Here is a 21,771-nt window from a genome sequence, read left to right on the forward strand (position 1 = left end):
ATAATGTCTTTGATTTGATACACATACCAACCTATGCTTATAATTCAGACCTTTCTTTGTTTTAAATCTGGACAAACCTTCAAACTATTCTCAGCAGCTCCATACAAACCATTATGAACATATTAATCCATTTCAGATTTTTGAACAGGATGAGTAGGCCTACCTGCGGGACTGCCCGACTCAAAGCACGGCCTCCTTAGCCCGTGCTCAATGTCTATACTTTAATCTATGGCTCTAGTAATCTTGATCTTAACTTTTTTCAAACTTTACTACACTTCTTTCCGTCAACTTTTTTCTTGGATCGAAAGAATAGTTGGATTGAAAAAGGCGGGACGGCGGAACTTCGTCAATGTCAAGTCTACTCTACAAACAAATAAATACAAAATACAATACACAGATCACTAGATCAGACATGACCTGACGTCTCGGTCTGACACATTTTAGCCTTCCCTTAGCCTCCTTTCAGTTTCAGATTCAACAGGTATTTCTATTAGACATTTTAGTTACTTAGGTTTTTATTTTGTTGTTGTTATAAAGGAACAGGGAATACCTGCGTTTATGTGTCTAGAAGATCTTAACCTGTGAAAACATTACAAAGGAATATTAAGATAACTTATTTTGTTAGTAAGGTTATGCTGAATACTGTAAGTTTACAATTTTGTTGTAAAATATTTCACTTTTATTAAAATTAGCCTATGTGTGGGGACCTACTGCATCATTGGAAAATTGATGTTATTAAAAATCACATAGTTGGCCCTAACATTTACTTAGGCTTACATGGGTTAAGAAGTCCAACCTTAAAATTAACTTAGTTTAAGGTACTGAACTAATTTATAAGCTTAGTGCATAAAATTATTATTTTGGTTCCACTACAATGCATTAACTGATTGTTCTCTTTGCTGGAGGCCTTAGCTTAGAGGCATTTTCTGGTAAAGTTACCATAAGTTATACCTTTTAAGAGATTTTTTACTGTCCTAGCCTGTGGCATTTTTAAAGGAGTCGTAAAGGAAATAGGGTACACTTCCATATCTGTTTGCACAAACAACCGAATGAGTAATATTGACTATTCGATTGTTTAGTTCGATATATCGTTTGGTTAGTTAGGTTAGGTTAACCTTACCTAACTAACGATCGATATTTTCAATCGGTTGTTTGTGCCAACAGATATGGAAGTGTACCCAGGAAATACATAAACACTGGTTTATTTCTAATTCAGGAATAGAAATCACATATCTCTGTTCAACAAACTCTATTTCAAAACCAGACCAATGTTTACAAAAATCATCTGACAATTAAACATATTCAAACACAATTAAATCATAAGACAAAAAGAACAGACTTAACATCCCGCCTCAAAATGTCCACATCTTTATGAAGCTCAGTACCGCCTCGGTTTCTTGATGGACCTTTCATAACGGGTAACTGTGCCAGCGCCTGGACAATCACTCAAAGTATAATTTTACAATTAGTTATGCCACTTTTTTTTCTACAAGGTTTAGGGAGCTGCCATTTTCCCAGAATATTTTCAAAACTTGCTTTATAAATTAGCCTATGCTAAGTCCAAAATTGACGGTGCATAGATGGGCGAGTAATAGATGAGTGAACAAAGTGAACGAATCTATGTATCGTGTATAGCGGAGTCGCATAAAAGTTGTCCGCTTGAGTGTGTGTGTGTTCGTTCGCACCAAAAACTCAAGAACCGTCGCACTTATAGCGTTCGAATTTTTCACAAATAATTATGACACCAGTGGGAAGACACCATTAAAATTCTAGACGATTCCGCTCAGTGTTAATTATAAAATACTTAAAACAACATTTTTAAATTTGTCCCATAAGAATAACATTAGTAGCTATCTTCTTCTTCTTTTTATTTGTTTAAGTTTTGCGCCTAACAATTTTGATGTCTACTTAAGACAGAGAGTACGACTTTTACTCAAAAGCTCTTTCATTCATGGAGTAAACAGTTTGGCGTCTATGAATATATATCATTATAATTTCACAGCTTTCAGAATAATGCTATTTAAGCTAATTAAATTTCACAACTTTCAGATTAATAAATTGAACTTAACAATATTAGTCGGCAGTTATACCGTTTATGTTCAGTATTAAAATTCACCTTTAAATTAAAGTATTTAGAAAAAAACAGCTTATTACATTATTCAATTTAATGTTGGCATTGAATATTAAATATTCAAAGATGTTGGTATATCTTTATACTAAAAAGCTATGCGAGGGGGGGGGGGACAGGTCCACGACGTAAAGGAAGCGGAAAGGTAAGCAGTGAAAAGAAAGGAGTACGGAAACCCTTTATGACTGTTAAATTAATGTATCTGTAATACTTAAATGCTATGGAAATACCGGTATAGGGAAACAGGTCTACGTTGTAGAAAGTAGTGAAGTAGTGAAGGAAGTAGTCAAGGCGAGCGCTGCGGAGTGTGAGAAGCCTTTGTGACAGTTAGAATAATGTATCTGCAATTCTAAAAATGCTATGGGAAGGGAGGGAAACAGGTCCACAACACGTAGGAAGTGGCGAAGGAAGTAGTCAAGGCTAGCCGTCCGGAGTGTAGAAACCCTTTGTGACAGTTAGATTAATGTAGGCCTACCGGTACCTGCAATGCTAAAATACTATATAGGAAGGGAGGGAAACAGGTCCACGACGTAGGAAGCGGTGAAGGAAGTAGTCAAGGCGAGCAGTCCGGAGTGTAGAAACCCTTTGTGACAGTTAGATTAATGTACCTGCAATACTAAAATACTATATAGGAAGGGAGGGAAACAGGCCCACGACGTAGGAAGCGGTGAAGGAAGTAGTCAAGGCGAGCAGTCCGGAGTGTAGAAACCCTTTGTGACAGTTAGATTAATGTACCTGCAATACTAAAATACTATAAGAAGGGAGGGAAACAGGTTCACGACGTAGGAAGCGGTGAAGGAAGTAGTCAAGGTGAACAGTCCAGAGTGTGGGAACTCTTTGTGACAGTTAGATTAATGTATCTGCAAAAATAACATTCTATAGGAAGGGAGGGAATCAGGTCCACGACGTAGGTAGTGGTGAAGGAAGTAGTCAAGGCAAGCAGTCCGGATTGTGGGAACCCTTTGTGGCAGTTAGATTAATGGACCTGCAATACTAAAATGCTATGGAAAGGGTCGGAAACAGGTCCATGGCGTAGTAAGTGGTGAAGGAAGTAGTCAAGGCGAGCAGTGCAGAATGTGGGAACCGTTGGTGGCAGTTAGATAAATGCATCTGCAATACCAAAAGGCTATGGGAAGGGAGGAAAACAGGTCCATGTTGTAGAAAGTGGGGAAGGATTTGGTAAATGCGAGAAGTTCTGAGTGTGGGAACAGTTTGTGGTAGTTAGGTTAATGTACATTCAATACTAAAATGCTGGGGGAAGGGAGGGAAACAGGTCCACGACGTAGGTAGTGGCGATGGAAGTGGTATAAATTCAAGCAGTGCGGAATGTGGGAACCATTGATGGCATTTAGATTCATTAGTTAGATGAACATTTATTGGGTTTTTAATCATTTTTAGATTATATAATAGCGCTACCGTTGATATAAATCATCATTGTAAGCAATACGATATTTTTTTGGAGATTCCTTACACTGTGTTTTGGCAATTTATTTAAGTTAGAATAGTTCAGTTTGGCTTTTGGCTTAGTTTTGTCTATGATAGGCCTCATAAAAAATATTCAAATAGGTTTTATTTAATCAGAAGACGTTTTGTACAGGAACGATGGATTTACCTCCTATCGATAACTGTTGGAAATCCATTACGTATATTACCAATGACTTTGGTTAATTAATGGACGAGAAGTTAGGATTGTTGTGGACTGAGATTTGGTTGATTTGCCCATACAAAAAACATTATTGTGTTCACCAGTGACACCGGTAAGTAGGCTAGGTGTGGGTGGACTCTTTCATTACTGCGCTCATGTTCACTCATCCCGTTACGCGCAGAATAAGCGTACTACTAGTATAAAATCAAACGTATAAACCTCTTTGTGGATCACCCTGTACCACATTTTATAAAAACATTGGGTTTTTAAATCTACACTAATTGGTATTGTGTTAATAGCCTACAAACCGTAAAAATTGTCCGTTTTTGATGGGATAGAAATAGTAATGTTGTTTAAATCGATGTTATTAATGTTTACGAGTAATTTAATACATCAGATTATAATTTTATTATTGTTAATATTGAACTAGGGCGTTCATTGAAGCTATTAGGATTGCAAAGGGTTGTGCGGGACCTGCTGGTTATGTCCCTGCAGGTCAGTTTGGGCTGCCTCAAGTTAAGGTGGCGAGGCCTATAGCCTAGGTAGCCTATTAAAGTTTGTAAAAATTGCTGTGTAACTTAAGCCTCATATTCTTTCATCTTTGCCTCATACTTTAGGATACCATGATTTTTCTCAACAGTTCTTAGGTTAATTAATTACATAATTTATACTACGTATTGGTTGGTATAAAATGTCATGTGTGGCATGTAAAACAGTGAAATAACGTTTTGGCTTACACAAAGAATGAGCTGATATAACTTATCACAATTCCAAATTTAGCCTATTAATCGATACAGTAGGGCCTACCAGTAAATAAAAATACTTTTGGTGGCACTAAAAGCTGTTATGTTTCTGTAAAAAATTGTAGCGTTCCATTTTTAAATATTTCTTTTTATTTGAAATTCTTCGAATACAATTTGGCCACTAATTATTATAAATAAAATAAAGAAGCTTATTGCAGTATTCAATTTACTGTATAAATAACTCATGACATTCTTAAATTACTAATCTTTAACAATCAATTATCAACACTTTTGTGTGAGGAGAAAATGGTAATTAAATTTGAAATGTTAGTCGTTTCGTAATCTTTCATTTACTAGTGATGGCTATATTATTAACTAGCACCAAATAATTATCGATGAGATAAAAATTGTACCTATTCTATCCCATATTTTTATATAGTTTTGATTTGTAATCCAGTAACGTTATTATGTTGTTGTCATGAACTAGACAATGCTTGTGTTGGTAAACATGAATAAGTTACATGTAATCTTTGTTCAAATCTTATTAATCGTGTAGTATCACTTTTAAATTCATAACATACACATTGCCAAAAGCTTTCAAACTTATGGTACTTGACAATGTTCTAGGAAGGTTAGTTGTTAAGTTTATCATATTGTAAATTGTAATGTATTCATTTTTGCTCACAAGATTTATGCAAGACTTAATAATCAGTTAATGTTTTTTTTTTCACGTAGTTAGTTTTGATTAATGAAAGATAAGCAATTCAAATTCTTGTAAATTTAGATTGGTTTATTCACTATGATGTTGACAAACCAGGATCTCTAGTTAAAACCCCAGAGGAGCAAATGAGTGATAAATTAAAAAAAGAAATATTTTACTGTATAAGATCTCATGTTTTGTGTTGTAGCATTGACTTTTGGATGCAATAAACATCCCACCTACATGGACTAGCTGTAGCCAATTATTAATTTTAATAAACTTAGTTGTTGAACCAGCCGTTCACAGAGTGTTAAAACTATATTATTTTCTCTTTTAGTTTTCAATATTTATGTGACTTAAGAGATACTATAGTTTATAGTAGGTTGTGTTTTCAGATTGGCTCTGTTAAAAAGTACATGTGAATATAGTGTACTAGCAGTTACCCCCAATTTTATAAACGGGCAGACTGGGCATATGCCCAGGGGCGCAGGTGGTTTCTGTGTATGGCTTCTAATGCTATTCTTATGGAGAACATTTTACGTTTAATCTAAATTTTAGCTAAAATTTTGGGAATTTCATTATTTTTCTTGTCGTCACGAGATAGAGATCTTTAATTTGAGCCCTCTCTCGTCGTCCTACAACATCCCTGTCGCCCACAATTTTGACACAAAGAATCGTCTTACGTAATTAATATAATATAGATGTACTAGACGAGACTCTCTCCTTGGTTCTTTTAAACAAAACTACTTTGAGGAATTATCTAGTATTTGTATAGCCCACATAACAAAAACCATTAATCAAAAGCCAACTTACCAATACCAGTTATATTTCATTAAAGACTTTCTCATTTTTCTCAAGCAGTGACTCAAAATGAAGGACATGAATGGAGGAGAGATCACAAAACATGATGAGGACCAGTACCTGGATCATATCAGACTTATCTTGGACCGTGGTGTCAAGAAGTGTGACCGCACTGGAGTGGGCACTCTCTCTGTGTTTGGTGCCCAGATGAGATACAACCTACGAGACGGTGAGTTGGACATATCATCTGACTTTTCTTGGATTATAGTGTCAAAAACTGTGACCGCACTGGAGTGGGCACTCTTTATGAGTTCGGAGCTCAGGTGAGATACAACCTACGAGACGGAAAGTTGTACTTATCAGATTTATCTTATGGAATGAAATTTATTAGTTTTAAGTATTTCACTTGTTTTAGCGAATTTCCCATATTGGGAATAAGTTATTACGGTAGGTCTTACCATTGTAGCCTACCATATTTATTATATGTGTCTGTTAACGGGATAACTTAAGCAAAAATCATCCGATTTTGATGCAATTCGGTACAAATGTGTAAACCTACTAACAAGTTAACGAACCATCTTGATCGGACTATGGGAGCGGGGTTTTTTTGAGAAAAAAAATGGGGTTTTCCTATTTTTAAACCCTAAAATCGTAAAATTTTGCAATTTATTTCCATAAACTATTTTGTAGAGCTTAAACACATATAATTTAGTATATCAAAGTGTTATTGGATAGTTCCTCATTTATAGATATAGATTTTGATCAGACTTGGCAAATTTATTTATTTTATAGCTATTAACATTTTACTGAAATATAGGCCTACTTTATTACTCTCCCTGTGTGGTTTCAAATCAAGCCTCTTTTGTGAGCTACTACTCTCCATTTGTATTGTAAATTAATTAATGCTTTCTGTCAAGATTTTTTGTTTCATGTTTAGTACTATTAAAGTTCTCTAAGTATGATTTTTCTTTTGTAAATTTCCGGCTTTAACCGGTTTTGTGAACTAATCTTTGTTCAGGTGGTTGTAGTTAATGTTTTATATATTCACATTCTTACCTGAGGGCAAGATCAGATTCCAGATCCCGAAATGTGAAAACTTTTTACTAATCGCGATTGAAAATATTTGCAATCATTCTTTAAATAACACTCACCATCACCAAAAATGAACTTCAAAGGACCTTTGATGCTCTTGCCTTCTTCAACTAACATCTAAATTAACTTATGTTTTTGGTTTTCAGGAGTGTTCCCTTTGCTGACCACCAAACGGGTGTTTTGGAGAGGAGTGGTGGAGGAACTGCTGTGGTTCATCAGGGGATCGACAAATGCCAAGGAACTGTCGGAGAAACAAGTTAAGATTTGGGACCCCAATAGCACTCGAGAATACTTGGATTCCATTGGTTTGACAGATCGAGTAGAAGGTAAGATATTATGAGTTGATGATTAGAGTTGACACGTTGGTTTTCTTAGCTCGCTCCGTGCAATCGTCGTACGTATTTACTTTGTATTTTGAATATTATAGTCTTTATTTTATTCCCATTGTCTTTTTATAAATTACTAAATTACCTGTAAATTTTCTTATTAGAGTGGCTGTGACCAGGGTTGTGCAAATTATTTGTATGATTGCAGGAGACCTAGGTCCGGTGTATGGGTTCCAGTGGCGACACTTCGGAGCTGAGTACAAGGATATGTTCTCAGACTACACAGGCCAAGGAGTTGACCAACTGAAGAATGTGATTGAGACGTTGAAAAACAACCCAGATGATCGGCGGATAATAATGTGTGCATGGAATCCGTTAGATCTGCCCAAGATGGCGCTACCTCCTTGCCACTGTCTGGCTCAGTTCTACGTAGCCAATGGGGAACTGAGCTGTCAGCTGTATCAGCGGTCGGCGGATATGGGGCTTGGCGTACCTTTCAACATCGCCAGCTACGCCCTTCTTACCTACATGATAGCACATGTCACTGGGCTCAAGGTATGTGCTCAAAATACCTTTGCCCTTTTAAAAGGGCAAACTTTAACTAGGATCTGATCATCTGTTTTTAGATACCTTTTGATTTTGAGTGACAAATTTGTTTGTTTATTTATATTGTGAATGTTGGCCACAGAGTCAATCAATGAAATAAAATCAAAACATCTTTATTCATCATCTGTACATGAACCACACAAACAACAAAAATACCCACCAAGGCCAAGGAGGGTTTAGGTTTTTGGTGTCTTTGAATGGTACATTAAATAGTGACAAAATATATTACACTTAAAATATTTGTAATATAAACTTAAAAATATAGCCTAATCAAACAAAATTAATAATAACAATCTCGAAATACCGAACAAAACTTAAGTTAAACAGACAATGGTTAGTTTTAAGCATATCTGCACTAAATAGACTAAATTAAATTAACTAAATTAACGTTGTTAGAAGCACCTTTATAAAAATCTTCATGGGTGTAAATAGCCCTTTCAATCAAGAAACTTTTTAATTTATGTTTAAAGGAATTCAAATTGTTGTTATTTTTAATATAACTTGGTACGTATTTCAAAATTTTAATCCATTATAGGTTGTTTTTTATTTTTTTTTTACTGATGCCGATCAGTCTGGATTTAATTCCCACTTCTTGTCCCCAAAGCAGAACAACGAGCGACGCTGCGACATTGTCGCGGACACGAAACGCCGAGAAACGCGGGCCTGCGGACACATTTACGGAGTCATAACGACGATCGCGCCGTGGCCGCGATTATTGGACCGACGATCGCACCGTGACCGCGAGTCATAACGACGATCGGGCTGTGACCGCGGAGTCATACCGACAGTCACGCCGTGACCGCGGAGTCATAACGACGATCGCGCCGTGACCGCGAGTCATGACGACGATCACACCGTGACCATGGAGTCATACCGACGATAACCCCGTGACCGCGGAGTCATACCGATGATCGCGCCGTGACCGTGGAGTCATACCGACGATCGCGCCGTGACCGCAGAGTCCTACCGACGATCGCGCCGAGACCGCGGAGTCATACCGACGATCATGCCGTGACCGCGAGTCATACCGACGATCGCGCCGTGACCGCGAGTCATGACGACGATCGCACCGTGACCGTGGAGTCATACCGACGATAACCCCGTGACCGCGGAGTCATACCGACGATCGCGCCGTGACCGTGGAGTCATACCGACGATAACCCCGTGACCGCGGAGTCATACCGACGATCGCGCCGTGACCGTGAGTTCTACAGACGATCACCCTGTGACCCGCGAGTCACAAGTTTCTATAGGTACCTGTAAATTATTGTTACCCATTTTTTGGTTTTTATAGATCAGTGCCACAAATGGTAAAAATTGATTTCGTATGTCTTTTTTGGTAACTGCAATACAGTACTTTTTTTATGCACAGAAAAAAATCCTGTCCCATCCCGTCCCAAAAATCGGGAAGGAAATAAAAATCCCGTCCCGTCCCGTCCCGAACTAAAATTTCAATCCCGTCCATCCCTAGTGTGTTTATATAAAGAAACTATAGTACATTTAAAGTTTTACTTCTGAAGACCTTGTTAACACTTGTTAAGGTATGTGTATATATATATACGTATTTAAAAAAAAGTAAATTTAAATAACCTGATTATGCCTACCCCTTAATAGTTTTTTAGTTTTTTGTTTTGAAAGTAGGCTATACAAGTTATTGAAATTTACTTATTTTATTTAACTATATTACTAGTAGCCCTAAAGAGTGAATATATATATATATATACCGGTATATAAGTCATTATTTAGCTTTTTAGTTTTAGCGCTTGCGGACACATTTTGAGGTTTTCACAGGCCGTTGCAGACACGTAGGAACCATTCTGCTTTGGGGCTTCTTGTATTGTAAGAGTGTGTTTGATTGTTTAAAGTAACTTTTTGAGGATTAGGTTTTACGTAGATGATTGAATCAAAAATAAACTGCCTATAAACTATTAAAATGTTTAGGCCTTTGAAGTGTACTTTAACAGATTAATCTTTTTTCAAATTCAAAATCGTTTGTGATAGCTTTTTTTTTTGCTTTTTAAAATCATATATAAAGAAGTTTTGTTTGCAGAACCATAGATGCATGCATATACTGAATGATATGTGTGAATGGATGAGTGAAAAGTAAATTACCCTTAAAGTGTCAGTATCACAACAGCCTCACATTTTTGAAAGAGCATGCGTCCCTGGATTAATTTTGGAAAGAACTCGTTGTATGTGTTGATCCCAACTCAGGGTTTCATCAACCTTCAATCCAAGAAAATTTGTAGTATTTTTTCTTTCAATAACTTGACCCTCACAGACCAACTCAGGTAATGCTTGAATTTATTTTGAGGTGTTCTAAAGTAGTAAAAAATTGTTTTATTGATGTTCAATTTTTGTCACCTAAACCTTTTTACGCCACTTTGCATTTGGCTTGCACTAGTAAAGTAAAACAGTTCACACTATTTAATCTAGTTTGATGTTTTGTTGACAGCCAGGAGAGTTTGTGCACACGCTGGGAGACAGCCACGTCTACTTAAACCACCAAAACGCACTACGTGTACAGCTGACTCGTACCCCTCGCCCCTTCCCCTCACTGACCATCCGACGAAAGGTCAACAACATTGAGAAGTTCACTTACCAAGACTTTCTGCTAGACAACTACAACCCACACCCGAAAATTGAAATGGAAATGGCTGTCTAGTGTTTAAATCATTGTACTACTTGAAATTTGACAGAGGCCTTACATTAGTGGCCTGACAAAGTATGACATAAACAATTAAACTTAAGGTACGTTTAACTACAAATTTTGACATAATTGAAATTGAGGTTTTTAAAATTTAATTGAGGTAGGCCTACTCATTTTCATACATAACAAGATTTTGTCTAGTGAATTATTTAAGTGTTTTAATTTTATGTATGACTTGTGACATGAGACAGTCATGTATATACAGTACTAATTTTGGACTGTGAGAATAAAAATATAACTTAAAATATTTATTATTTACAACACTATTTAACAACTTACTTTAGCATTAAGTATTCCAAGGGTGCATAGCAAGTTCCCTTTTTACATATTATTCTTATTAAATAATCCTGGAAAAGATTTCACTAAATATCTCTTGTGATTTTAGCATTTTTGTCAAAACCACTAACATATTTAAAACTATTTTTATTACAAAGGCTGTGACAATAACAAATTTTTGCTCTTTCAGTAGCATTGTTTGCTTTATATGAGTCTTGTTGACCGTCGAGTTACGTAAAGTTGTTTTGTAAACCAAAATAGTTTTATCGATATGTGTGTTTTTAAAGTTTGAGATTTGTGATTTTATCTGTATTATAAGTGTGTTTTTAAGCTACTTAAAAACTACTCTTTAAGGAAGAATTTTTAATAAAAATATAAACATTACACACAGTGTTTATTCCTCCTTTATTCAACACAGTGATTAGCGTTTTGAAAATAACATTTAACCACAAGCTATTAAATGACATATCGGCACGTGTTAAACACATCAAAAAGATGTTGGTACATGATACAATTACTGGTACATGCATGTTCAAATATTTGATTATGTATCATAGAAAGGACTTTTGTCTTTTTTAAGCCTCGTGCACGTAAGATTATTATTGATGTTGCATGGCTTCAGTTAGCCAAAAGGAAAAATTCAGAGTTTTCAAAATGCTAAGGTAATCATTGTATCAGTCAACTTACACCACATATACATGACTTATTACGTGTAATTTCCTAATTCAACCACTATTATTTTAGATAATATTATACTTGAACTTTGAATGGCAATTTGAAATTAACAGATAAAATCCTCTGCTTCCATAAATGGAATATTCCACTTTCTTCTAGTAACATGTCAGCTTTCAAGGACTGTTCTGACCGAAATTAACCAGGACGAAGAAAAATCATCTTTAAATGAAAAGCCGGTCTCAGCAGCGAAGCCACTCAACAGTGGTTTACAAATTATCATCCACTTTCTCCTGGGAAAAAATTATCATGAATGAAAGCTAAGAAGCTAATTGGGGATCTTTATAGTTTACCTATACTCCTTTGATTATGCTTCTTTGCATTTGGTCTCTTGATGATATATAATTCACATACCCGGTGAAGCTATAACTCTCACAACCAGTGGAGCTATAAATCTCATAACCGGTTGACCTATAAATCTCACAACCAGTGCAGCTATAAATCTCACAACCAGATGAGCTATAAATCTCACAACCGGTGGACCTATAACTCTCACAACCAGTGGAGCTATAAATTTCACAACCGGTGGACCTATAAATCTCAAACCAGTGGAGCTATAAATCTCACAACCAGTGGAGCTATAAATTTCACAACCAGTGGAGCTATAAATCTCACAACCAGTAGAGCTATAAATTTCACAACCAGTGGAGCTATAAATCTCACAACCAGTGGAGCTATAAATCTCACAACCAGTGGAGCTATAACTCTCACAACCAGTGGAGCTATAAATCTCACAACCAGTGAAGCTATAGATCACACAACCAGTGGAGCTATAAATCTCACAACCAGTGCAGCTATAAATTTCACAACCGGTGGAGCTATAAATCTCACAACCAGAGGAGCTATAAATCTCAAAACCGGTGGACCTATAAATCTCACAACCAGTGGAGCTATAAATTTCACAATCTGTGGACCTATAAATCTCACAACGGGTGGAGCTATAAATTTCACAACCAGTGGAGCTATAAATCTCACAACCAGTGGAGCTATAAATATCACAACCAGTGGAGCTATAAATCTCACAACCGGTGGAGCTATAAATATCACAACCAGTGGAGCTATAAATCTCACAAACGGTGGAGCTATAAATCTCACAAACAGTGGAGCTATAAATCTCACAACCAGTGGAGCTTTAAATCTCACAACCGGTGGAGCCATAAATCTCACAACCCGTGGAGCTATAACTCTCACAACCAGTGGAGCTATAAATCTCACAACCAGTGAAGCTATAGATCACACAACCAGTGGAGCTATAAATCTCACAACCAGTGCAGCTATAAATTTCACAACCGGTGGAGCTATAAATCTCACAACCAGAGGAGCTATAAATCTCAAAACCGGTGGACCTATAAATCTCACAACCAGAGGAGCTATAAGTCTCACAACCGGTGGACCTATAAATCTCACAACCAGTGGAGCTATAAATTTCACAATCGGTGGACCTATAAATCTCACAACCGGTGGAGCTATAAATCTCACAAACGGTGGAGCTATAAATCTCGCAACCGGTAGAGCTATAAATCTCACAACCGGTGGAGCTATAAATCTCACAACCGGTGGAGCTATAAATCTCACAACCGGTGGAGCTATAAATCTCACAACCTGTGGAGCTATAAATCTTATAACCAGTGCAGCTATAAATCTCACAACCAGTGGACCTATAAATCTCACAACCAGTGGAGCTATAAATCTCACAACCGGTGGAGCTATAAATCTTATAACCAGTGCAGCTATAACTCTCACAACCAGTGGAGCTATAAATCTCACAACTATCAGTGGAGCTATAAATCTCACAACCAGTGGAGCTATAAATCTCACAACCGGTGGAGCTATAAATCTCACAAACAATGGAGCTATAAATCTCACAACCAGAGGAGCTATAAATCTCAAAACCGGTGGACCTATAAATCTCACAACCAGAGGAGCTATAAGTCTCACAACCGGTGGACCTATAAATCTCACAACCAGTGGAGCTATAAATTTCACAATCGGTGGACCTATAAATCTCACAACCGGTGGAGCTATAAATTTCACAACCAGTGGAGCTATAAATCTCACAACCAGTGGAGCTATAAATATCACAACCAGTGGAGCTATAAATCTCACAACCGGTGGAGCTATAAATATCACAACCAGTGGAGCTATAAATCTCACAACCGATGGATCTATAAATCTCACAAACAGTGGAGCTATAAATCACGCAACCGGTAGAGCTATAAATCTCACAACCGGTGGAGCTATCAATCTCACAACCGGTGGAGCTATAAATCTCACAACCGGTGGACCTATAAATCTCACAACCAGAGGAGCTATAAGTCTCACAACCGGTGGACCTATAAATCTCACAACCAGTGGAGCTATAAATTTCACAACCGGTGGAGCTATAAATCTCAAACCAGTGGAGCTATAAATCTCACAACCGGTGGAGCTATAAATCTCACAACCGGTGGAGCTATAAATCTTATAACCAGTGCAGCTATAAATCTCACAACCAGTGGACCTATAAATCTCACAACCAGTGGAGCTATAAATCTCACAACCGGTGGAGCTATAAATCTTATAACCAGTGCAGCTATAACTCTCACAACCAGTGGAGCTATAAATCTCACAACTATCAGTGGAGCTATAAATCTCACAACCAGTGGAGCTATAAATCTCACAACCGGTGCAGCTATAAATCTCACAACCGGTGGAGCTATAAATCTCACAAACAGTGGAGCTATAAATCTCACAACCAGAGGAGCTATAAATCTCAAAACCGGTGGACCTATAAATCTCACAACCAGAGGAGCTATAAGTCTCACAACCGGTGGACCTATAAATCTCACAACCAGTGGAGCTATAAATTTCACAATCGGTGGACCTATAAATCTCACAACCGGTGGAGCTATAAATATCACAACCAGTGGAGCTATAAATCTCACAACCGGTGGAGCTATAAATATCACAACCAGTGGAGCTATAAATCTCACAACCGGTGGAGCTATAAATCTCACAAACAGTGGAGCTATAAATCACGCAACCGGTAGAGCTATAAATCTCACAACCGGTGGAGCTATAAATCTCACAACCAGTGGAGCTATAAATCTCACAACCGGTGGAGCTATAAATCTCACAACCGGTGGAGCTATAAATCTCACAACTGGTGGAGCTATAAATCTCAAACCAGTGGAGCTATAAATCTCACAACCGGTGGAGCTATAAATCTCACAACCGGTGGAGCTATAAATCTTATAACCAGTGCAGCCATAAATCTCACAACCAGTGGACCTATAAATCTCACAACCAGTGGAGCTATAAATCTCACAACCGGTGGAGCTATAAATCTTATAACCAGTGCAGCTATAACTCTCACAACCAGTGGAGCTATAAATCTCACAACTATCAGTGGAGCTATAAATCTCACAACCAGTGGAGCTATAAATCTCACAACCGGTGCAGCTATAAATCTCACAACCGGTGGAGCTATAAATCTCACAAACAGTGGAGCTATAAATCTCACAACCGGTGGAGCTATAAATCTCACAACCGGTGGAGCTATAAATCTTATAACCAGTGCAGCTATAAATCTCACAACCAGTGGACCTATAAATCTCACAACCAGTGGAGCTATAAATCTCACAACCGGTGGAGCTATAAATATCACAACCAGTGGAGCTATAAATCTCACAACCGGTGGAGCTATAAATATCACAACCAGTGGAGCTATAAATCTCACAACCGGTGGAGCTATAAATCTCACAAACAGTGGAGCTTTAAATCACGCAACCGGTAGAGCTATAAATCTCACAACCGGTGGAGCTATAAATCTCACAACCAGTGGAGCTATAAATCTCACAACCGGTGGAGCTATAAATCTCACAACCGGTGGAGCTATAAATCTCACAACTGGTGGAGCTATAAATCTCAAACCAGTGGAGCTATAAATCTCACAACCGGTGGAGCTATAAATCTCACAACCGGTGGAGCTATAAATCTTATAACCAGTGCAGCCATAAATCTCACAACCAGTGCAGCTATAACTCTCACAACCAGTGGAGCTATAAATCTCACAACCGGTGGAGCTATAACTCTCACAACCGGTGGAGCTATAAATCTTATAACCAGTGCAGCTATAAATCTCACAACCAGTGGACCTATAAATCTCACAACCAGTGGAGCTATAAATCTCACAACTGGTGGAGCCATAAATCTCACAACCGGTGCAGCTATAAATCTCACAACGATGGAGTATAAATCTCACAACCAGTGGAGCTATAACCAGTGCAGCTATAACTCTCACAACCAGTGGAGCTATAAATCTTACAACCGGTGGACCTATAAATCTCACAACTGGTGGAGCTGTAAATCTCACAACTGGTGGAGCTATAATTCTCACAACCGGTGGAACTATAAATCTCACAACCGTTGGACCTATAAATCACACAACCGGTGGAGCTGAAAATCTCACAACCGGTGGAGCTGTAAATCTCACAACTGGTGGAGCTATAATCTCACAACCGGTGGAGCTATAAATCTCACAACCGGTGGTCCTATAAATCTCACAACCGGTGGAGCTTCCACAACTGGTTTGGATTCCACTATAAACTGTAGGTCCCTTAGTTGCCATTATCTCTTTGGGCTACTAATTAACAGCTGTGTTTTAGGAACATGTCGGCCTTAGTCACTAACAAGACTACAAGATGCGCCACTCATCCTACACTCATCTCCATTCATACTTGGCTTAAAATACCTACTGTGTATGGTCACCATATCATTGAAAAGTGTTAACACGATGACTGCTGAAAACAATGTACAGGCATTCCCCAGTGGCGGGCGAAGCCCCGGCACGCAACCGAATCAGCGAACGCAATTGGCATTCAAATATTTCAGTCTGACGAATCACAAAAGAGCAGTGGTGACTGTGCTGCGTTACCCCAAGAGTGGATGTAGTTCACTGAAACACCCAAAGGTAGCAGCACTGCACGGATCCGTATCCAGTGTCTTTGTAATATGGGTTGAAGAGAAAAAATCCCCGACACCGGGACAAAAGCATTGCCAGACAGGATTTTACGGGAAATTTTAGTACCAACCTACACCAAAGTAAAGCTCGCATTCTAAGGCCAGGGAGACACTTACCGGCAAAACCGCCGGACGCCGGATCCGGCGGCGCCAGAGCAAGTTGAGATACACAGGAAGGCATGGGGCAGGCCACACTTCTCCGGTTCGGCAAATCTGCCGATCCGGCGGCAAAATGCTCCGGCGAAACCGCCGGATATTCGCTACCTCGCCGGATCGGCGGTTTCGCCGGAGCAGTGGGTAGCGGGGCATTGTGCCTTATGGAGATGAACACACTTACCGGCGAAACATCCGGATTGCCACTGCCCCCACTCCAGTCGTGGTTCAAACCTCGAGGGTGGTTGTTTTTGATTTTATCGCGTTGCACAAGTGGTGTATTTAGTTTTGTTTAGCTATTTAGTTAATTTAGTTGTTATTTTTAGTCTGTCTAGTTTTCCATATCATGCACTATAATCTTCGATAGTAGCTCGTCGAGTGAGGGGACAGACATTCGAAAATAATTAAAAAACTTATTTTATTAATTTCTCAACTGTAAAAATAGAGTGTGAAAAGCTCCATGTATCTGTCTGATCTCCAGAGACTGTAAATCCTTAAGGGGAACAGTGCGCGAATACCATTCCCATGTTATTCTTACGGGAAAACATGTGATTAGATAGGTACATTTATTTACCTAACCCGCCATGTTAAACTTCCCTATCCTAAGCGTGATGTATACAACTTCCTTACTTCTCGAGTGATGTAAAGTATCAAAAAACTCACTCGGTGATGTAATGAAACCCATTTAAATAACATTGAGTGGATAACTTAAAAAATATAACTCTATGGAGCCAACGACGTTTTACGCTAGAAATCAGCTGTGTGCTTGAATTTTATTGTTATGTTTTGAAGAATTTTCCTAACCTAGCTTTTGTTTGTAAATGAACCTTACTGTTATAAGATGAGTGAAATGGGTAATGAAAAATATTGTTCGTAACCTCCTGTATATTGTCGGGTCAGGTAAAATCTTGTACGTTACACGTTACGCAAGAGCGTGTTTACATCACTTAGGTAAATTATGCAACTCGCTTCGCTCGTTGCACAACTTTCACCTGCGTGATGTAAAAACGCTCTTACTACACTTGTAATGTAAATAGCTATTTTAAAACTGTTAGAGATATTGATTTAAATTTTTTTTTATTATATCCTTAGATTGTTTTCTATGATTTCATGCTATATAAACAAGAAATTGGGTCTAGTTTTTAAAATATAAAATAAAAAAATTACTAATTTTTATTGTGTGTTTTTTTTTAAATAATAAACCATTTATTTTTAATGTAAAATTAATGTTAACATTCTAAAAATGCAAGAAACTGTTCACCATGGTAACAGGAAGTATTGTGTCAAATTTGGGCTTGATGAGTTAAGTAGTTTTCTTTAGAATGGTACCTAAACTTATAAAAACTAACTTTCGGATATTCACATTTGAACCCTTGAAGGGCAGGCTCAGTAGAATCCAGAAGGGCCCCCTTTTCAAAAATCCGGGAAAATTGTTTTCATATACAATATTAGACTATGGGTACTCAAATTGTTCAGTTTTTTTTTCCAAAATGGAAATATGCTGTTTGATTTAAGATTAGACTATTACAAGCTTAGTAAATCAGGAAAAACCGGGAAAATGGGTAGTTTCCTTAATGTATCAATGCAGAATTAATGATTCCTTCTTATATAAAAAAATATCCAAAGTATTAAGTGTTAGCCTATATATTTTCTTAAACAGCACAAAATGCACAGTATTTAATCATCATTTATTAAAAATTTATTTTTTGGGCATTTTCGCACACTGCTTCCCTTAAATAGGATGCACCCAAACAGATCGGTGGTGTTTTCTCTTCCTTCTGTGGTGGATCAAACACAGCAAGGCCTTTTGAGGTCTTGACAGCACCATTTCTAAGAGTAAACTGTACTAGAACTGTACTAGTCTAAAATAAAACTGATTAAGAGTTCATTGCACTCTTATTTATTGCCGCCGGATCCGGCAAAATAGTTTTTGCCGGAACAAGTGTGTTCTGACCCTCAACCTCCGGTGGATCCGGCGTTCGGCGGTTTCGCCGGTAAGTGTGTCCCTGGCCTAAGCTGGGGCAGGCTGGCAACGATTATAACGTCTCCGTCTGAGGCTAAGCTCACGCTGACTCAATATATTTCTGTTGGTCTGGTGCCGACTTTTGTCGGCGCGCGCCACATTGAAGTGCTAGCGACGCCGACTAAAGTCGGTGTTAGCAGTCAACGTGTTAAAAGTATTAAAAGCTATAAATTCGTAGAATGGGAGCCAAGAGGGAGGTGCCACTTATCACTCTCATTGTCCTTTTTTTGACGAACATCCCCCAAACTTTGTACCAGTTATCGTCACAAGAAGAGCAAAGTATTCAGCAACAGGGTAACATTAAGCAGTTAAGGATTAGCGGTAGTAAACAATTGTTCCCCATAAAAAACTATCAGGAGTATTGAAAAATAATTTACTTACTATTATAATTCTGTCTTCCAAAAAATCAACTTAAGGTACTTTGAATTTTGTGATTTAGTTTTATATCATCAAATATGATTTTAAGTTTTAGGTGAGCCAGTCTATTCAAGAAGAAGTGTAAAACTTTAGTTTTAACTGTAGGCCTACTAGCGGCCGTCCAATGGTAATGTACAGACTTCTCTATTTTCACCCTCTATTTTCTTATGTTTGTAAATATAAAACATGTGATTGGAATTTCTTCCATTTGTTTAGATTTTTCTTTTTATATTTCGTTGTTATTTCGTCACCGGCATGGATACCCATAAGGCCCATGTTCATTTTTTTTAAATTTGAAATTCATTTTTGCGCTATTCTTTAGCCCTTTTTTAATTTATAAAGGGATTCTGAACATTACATGAAAATATATTTTTAACAGTATACGTAGATTTTCCATACGATGCACACAAGATGCTTGCCTATTAATATATAGATTAGAATTAGCCTCCAAAATATAAGTTATGCAATGAATGTTTTGAGATGATTAGTGATTTCAGTCTGTATCCTTCACTTATACTGAATTGCAAGGTCAGTAGTTAATCATTAAGTACAAGTTAATAGTTTTAAGTCTAAATTTGTTTACATTTTTAAATATATCACATATTTTGAGTAGGTATTTAAATAATTTGAATACTTTTTGACCCCATAAGAGATTTGGAGTATAAGTTTTTTTTTTCCAATTATAAAATTGATTTTTTAATTTGTACTCAAATTTTATTGAACACTAGCTGTGTACCCGTTCTATGTACGGGTTAAATAAAATTTACAGTACAAACTCCAAACAATTTAATGAAGAATCTTATTATGTCAAGTATAAATTCAAGCTTTTAATTTATAGTAATAACAAAAAGAATGAGTTATACCAATAGTAAGTACGGTGTATTAAAAATAAATAAAAAAAATGATAGCTAAACTATAAAACATAATGATAATAATATGGCATTTAAAAGAAAAAATACAATAAAACATTTAAATTAAAATTAAAATTATTAAAATTATTTAAAATTATTTAAATTATTTAAAATTATTAAAATTATTTAAAATTATTTAAATTATTTAAAATTATTTAAATTATTTAAAATTATTTAAATTATTTAAAATTATTTAAATTATTTAAAATTATTTAAATTATTTAAAATTATTTAAATTATTTAAAATTATTTAAAATATTATTAAAATTATTAAAATTAAAATTTAAAATTATGGTATTTAGGAGTTCGCCCAAGGTTTCTATCGTTGACAAAGAGGACGTGTGTAGTTTATCTGAGTGCCTCCTCATACACTACGTTTGCAGTCTGGCCGCCCAGAGAATGAATAAAGATGCTTTTTATTAAGTATAAATTCGTACAAAATATATGAACACAACTATTGAATCATGTTTATTTCTTTATAATGAAAAGTAAACATTGAATTATTTACAATGTGAAATTAATCCAGTCATATGATAAATATTCAAATTAAATGAGAGAGTTTTAAATATATAACAATTCCTCCCCACTTATTTGAGAGAAAACTCATTTACAAATCCATCCATTTTATGGGTTTCCTGATTCTCCTTGATCGCCGAATCTTGGGGGCATCTGGTTGTGAGTATGCGGCGTTTTGTTGTCTGCTGGTACTCGGCTCCTGGGCCTCTTGTTGTCTGCTGGTACTCGGCTCCTGGGCCTCTTGTTGTCTGCTGGTACTCGGCTCCTGGGCCTCTTGTTGTCTGCTGGTACTCGGCTCCTGGGCCTCTTGTTGTCTGCTTGTACTCGGCTCCTGGCCTCTTGTTGTCTGCTGGTACTCGGCTCCTGGGCCTCTTGTTGTCTGCTGGTACTCGGCTCCTGGGCCTCTTGTTGTCTGCTGGTACTCGGCTCCTGGGCGTCTTGTTGTCTGCTGGTACTCGGCTCCTGGGCCTCTTGTTGTCTGCGGTACTCGACTCCTGGGCCTCTTGTTGTCTGCTGGTACTCGGCTCCTGGGCCTCTTGTTGTCTGCTGGTACTCGGCTCCTGGGCCTCTTGTTGTCTGCGGTACTCGGCTCCTGGGCCTCTTGTTGTCTGCTGGTACTCGGCTCCTGGGCCTCTTGTTGTCTGCTGGTACTCGGCTCCTGGGCCTCTTGTTGTCTGCTGGTACTCGGCTCCTGGGCCTCTTGTTGTCTGCTGGTACTCGGCTCCTGGGCCTCTTGTTGTCTGCTGGTACTCGGCTCCTGGGCCTCTTGTTGTCTGCGGTACTCGGCTCCTGGGCCTCTTGTTGTCTGCTGGTACTCGGCTCCTGGGCCTCTTGTTGTCTGCTGGTACTCGGCTCCTGGGCCTCTTTTTGTCTGCTTGTACTCGGCTCCTGGGCCTCTTGTTGTCTGCTGGTACTCGGCTCCTGGGCCTCTTGTTGTCTGCTGGTACTCGGCTCCTGGGCCTCTTGTTGTCTGCTGGTACTCGGCTCCTGG

General features: G+C 37.8%; 2 protein-coding genes across 10 annotated transcripts; both read left to right on the top strand.

Moving 5' to 3' along the window:
* The first annotated feature begins 401 nt into the window (after positions 1 to 401).
* On the top strand, positions 402 to 11,411 carry LOC128985983 (thymidylate synthase-like). Of its 9 annotated transcripts, none has more exons than XM_054406017.1 (5): positions 402 to 481; positions 6,078 to 6,246; positions 7,256 to 7,435; positions 7,644 to 7,990; positions 10,497 to 11,411. In XM_054406017.1, the coding sequence occupies exons 2-5, from the start codon at positions 6,087 to 6,089 to the stop codon at positions 10,704 to 10,706; spliced, it is 897 nt and encodes a 298-aa protein (XP_054261992.1). In that variant the 5' UTR covers positions 402 to 481; positions 6,078 to 6,086; the 3' UTR covers positions 10,707 to 11,411. The 9 variants fall into 9 exon arrangements, with proteins under 9 accessions (XP_054261992.1, XP_054261991.1, XP_054261990.1 ...); XM_054406016.1 differs by having other exon boundaries at positions 418 to 481; positions 6,075 to 6,246; XM_054406015.1 differs by lacking the exon at positions 402 to 481 and adding an exon at positions 500 to 644 and having other exon boundaries at positions 6,075 to 6,246.
* An 802-nt stretch (positions 11,412 to 12,213) lies between these two features.
* LOC128984229 (perilipin-4-like) lies at positions 12,214 to 14,939 on the top strand. Its single transcript, XM_054403530.1, has 2 exons — positions 12,214 to 13,966; positions 14,236 to 14,939. Exons 1-2 carry the CDS (start codon positions 12,214 to 12,216, stop codon positions 14,937 to 14,939), a joined length of 2,457 nt encoding a protein of 818 aa, XP_054259505.1.
* Positions 14,940 to 21,771: the final 6,832 nt, after the last annotated feature.

The sequence above is a fragment of the Macrosteles quadrilineatus genome, unplaced genomic scaffold (genome assembly GCF_028750875.1).
Source record: "Macrosteles quadrilineatus isolate MER2022 unplaced genomic scaffold, UCM_ALF_1.0 Scaffold_2__2_contigs__length_208266976, whole genome shotgun sequence".
Classification (NCBI taxonomy): Eukaryota; Metazoa; Arthropoda; class Insecta; order Hemiptera; family Cicadellidae; genus Macrosteles; species Macrosteles quadrilineatus.

Excerpts from the sequence above, each read along its gene's own strand:
- LOC128985983 (XM_054406017.1), top strand. The coding sequence starts at position 6,087 with ATGAAGGACATGAATGGAGGAGAGATCACAAAACATGATGAGGACCAG. Across the intron at positions 7,436-7,643 it reads TTTGACAGATCGAGTAGAAG|GAGACCTAGGTCCGGTGTAT; the intron begins GTAAGATATTAT and ends GTATGATTGCAG. Across the intron at positions 7,991-10,496 it reads CACATGTCACTGGGCTCAAG|CCAGGAGAGTTTGTGCACAC; the intron begins GTATGTGCTCAA and ends TTTTGTTGACAG.
- LOC128984229 (XM_054403530.1), top strand. The coding sequence starts at position 12,214 with ATGAGCTATAAATCTCACAACCGGTGGACCTATAACTCTCACAACCAG. Across the intron at positions 13,967-14,235 it reads AGCTATAAATCACGCAACCG|CTATAAATCTCACAACCAGT; the intron begins GTAGAGCTATAA and ends TAACCAGTGCAG.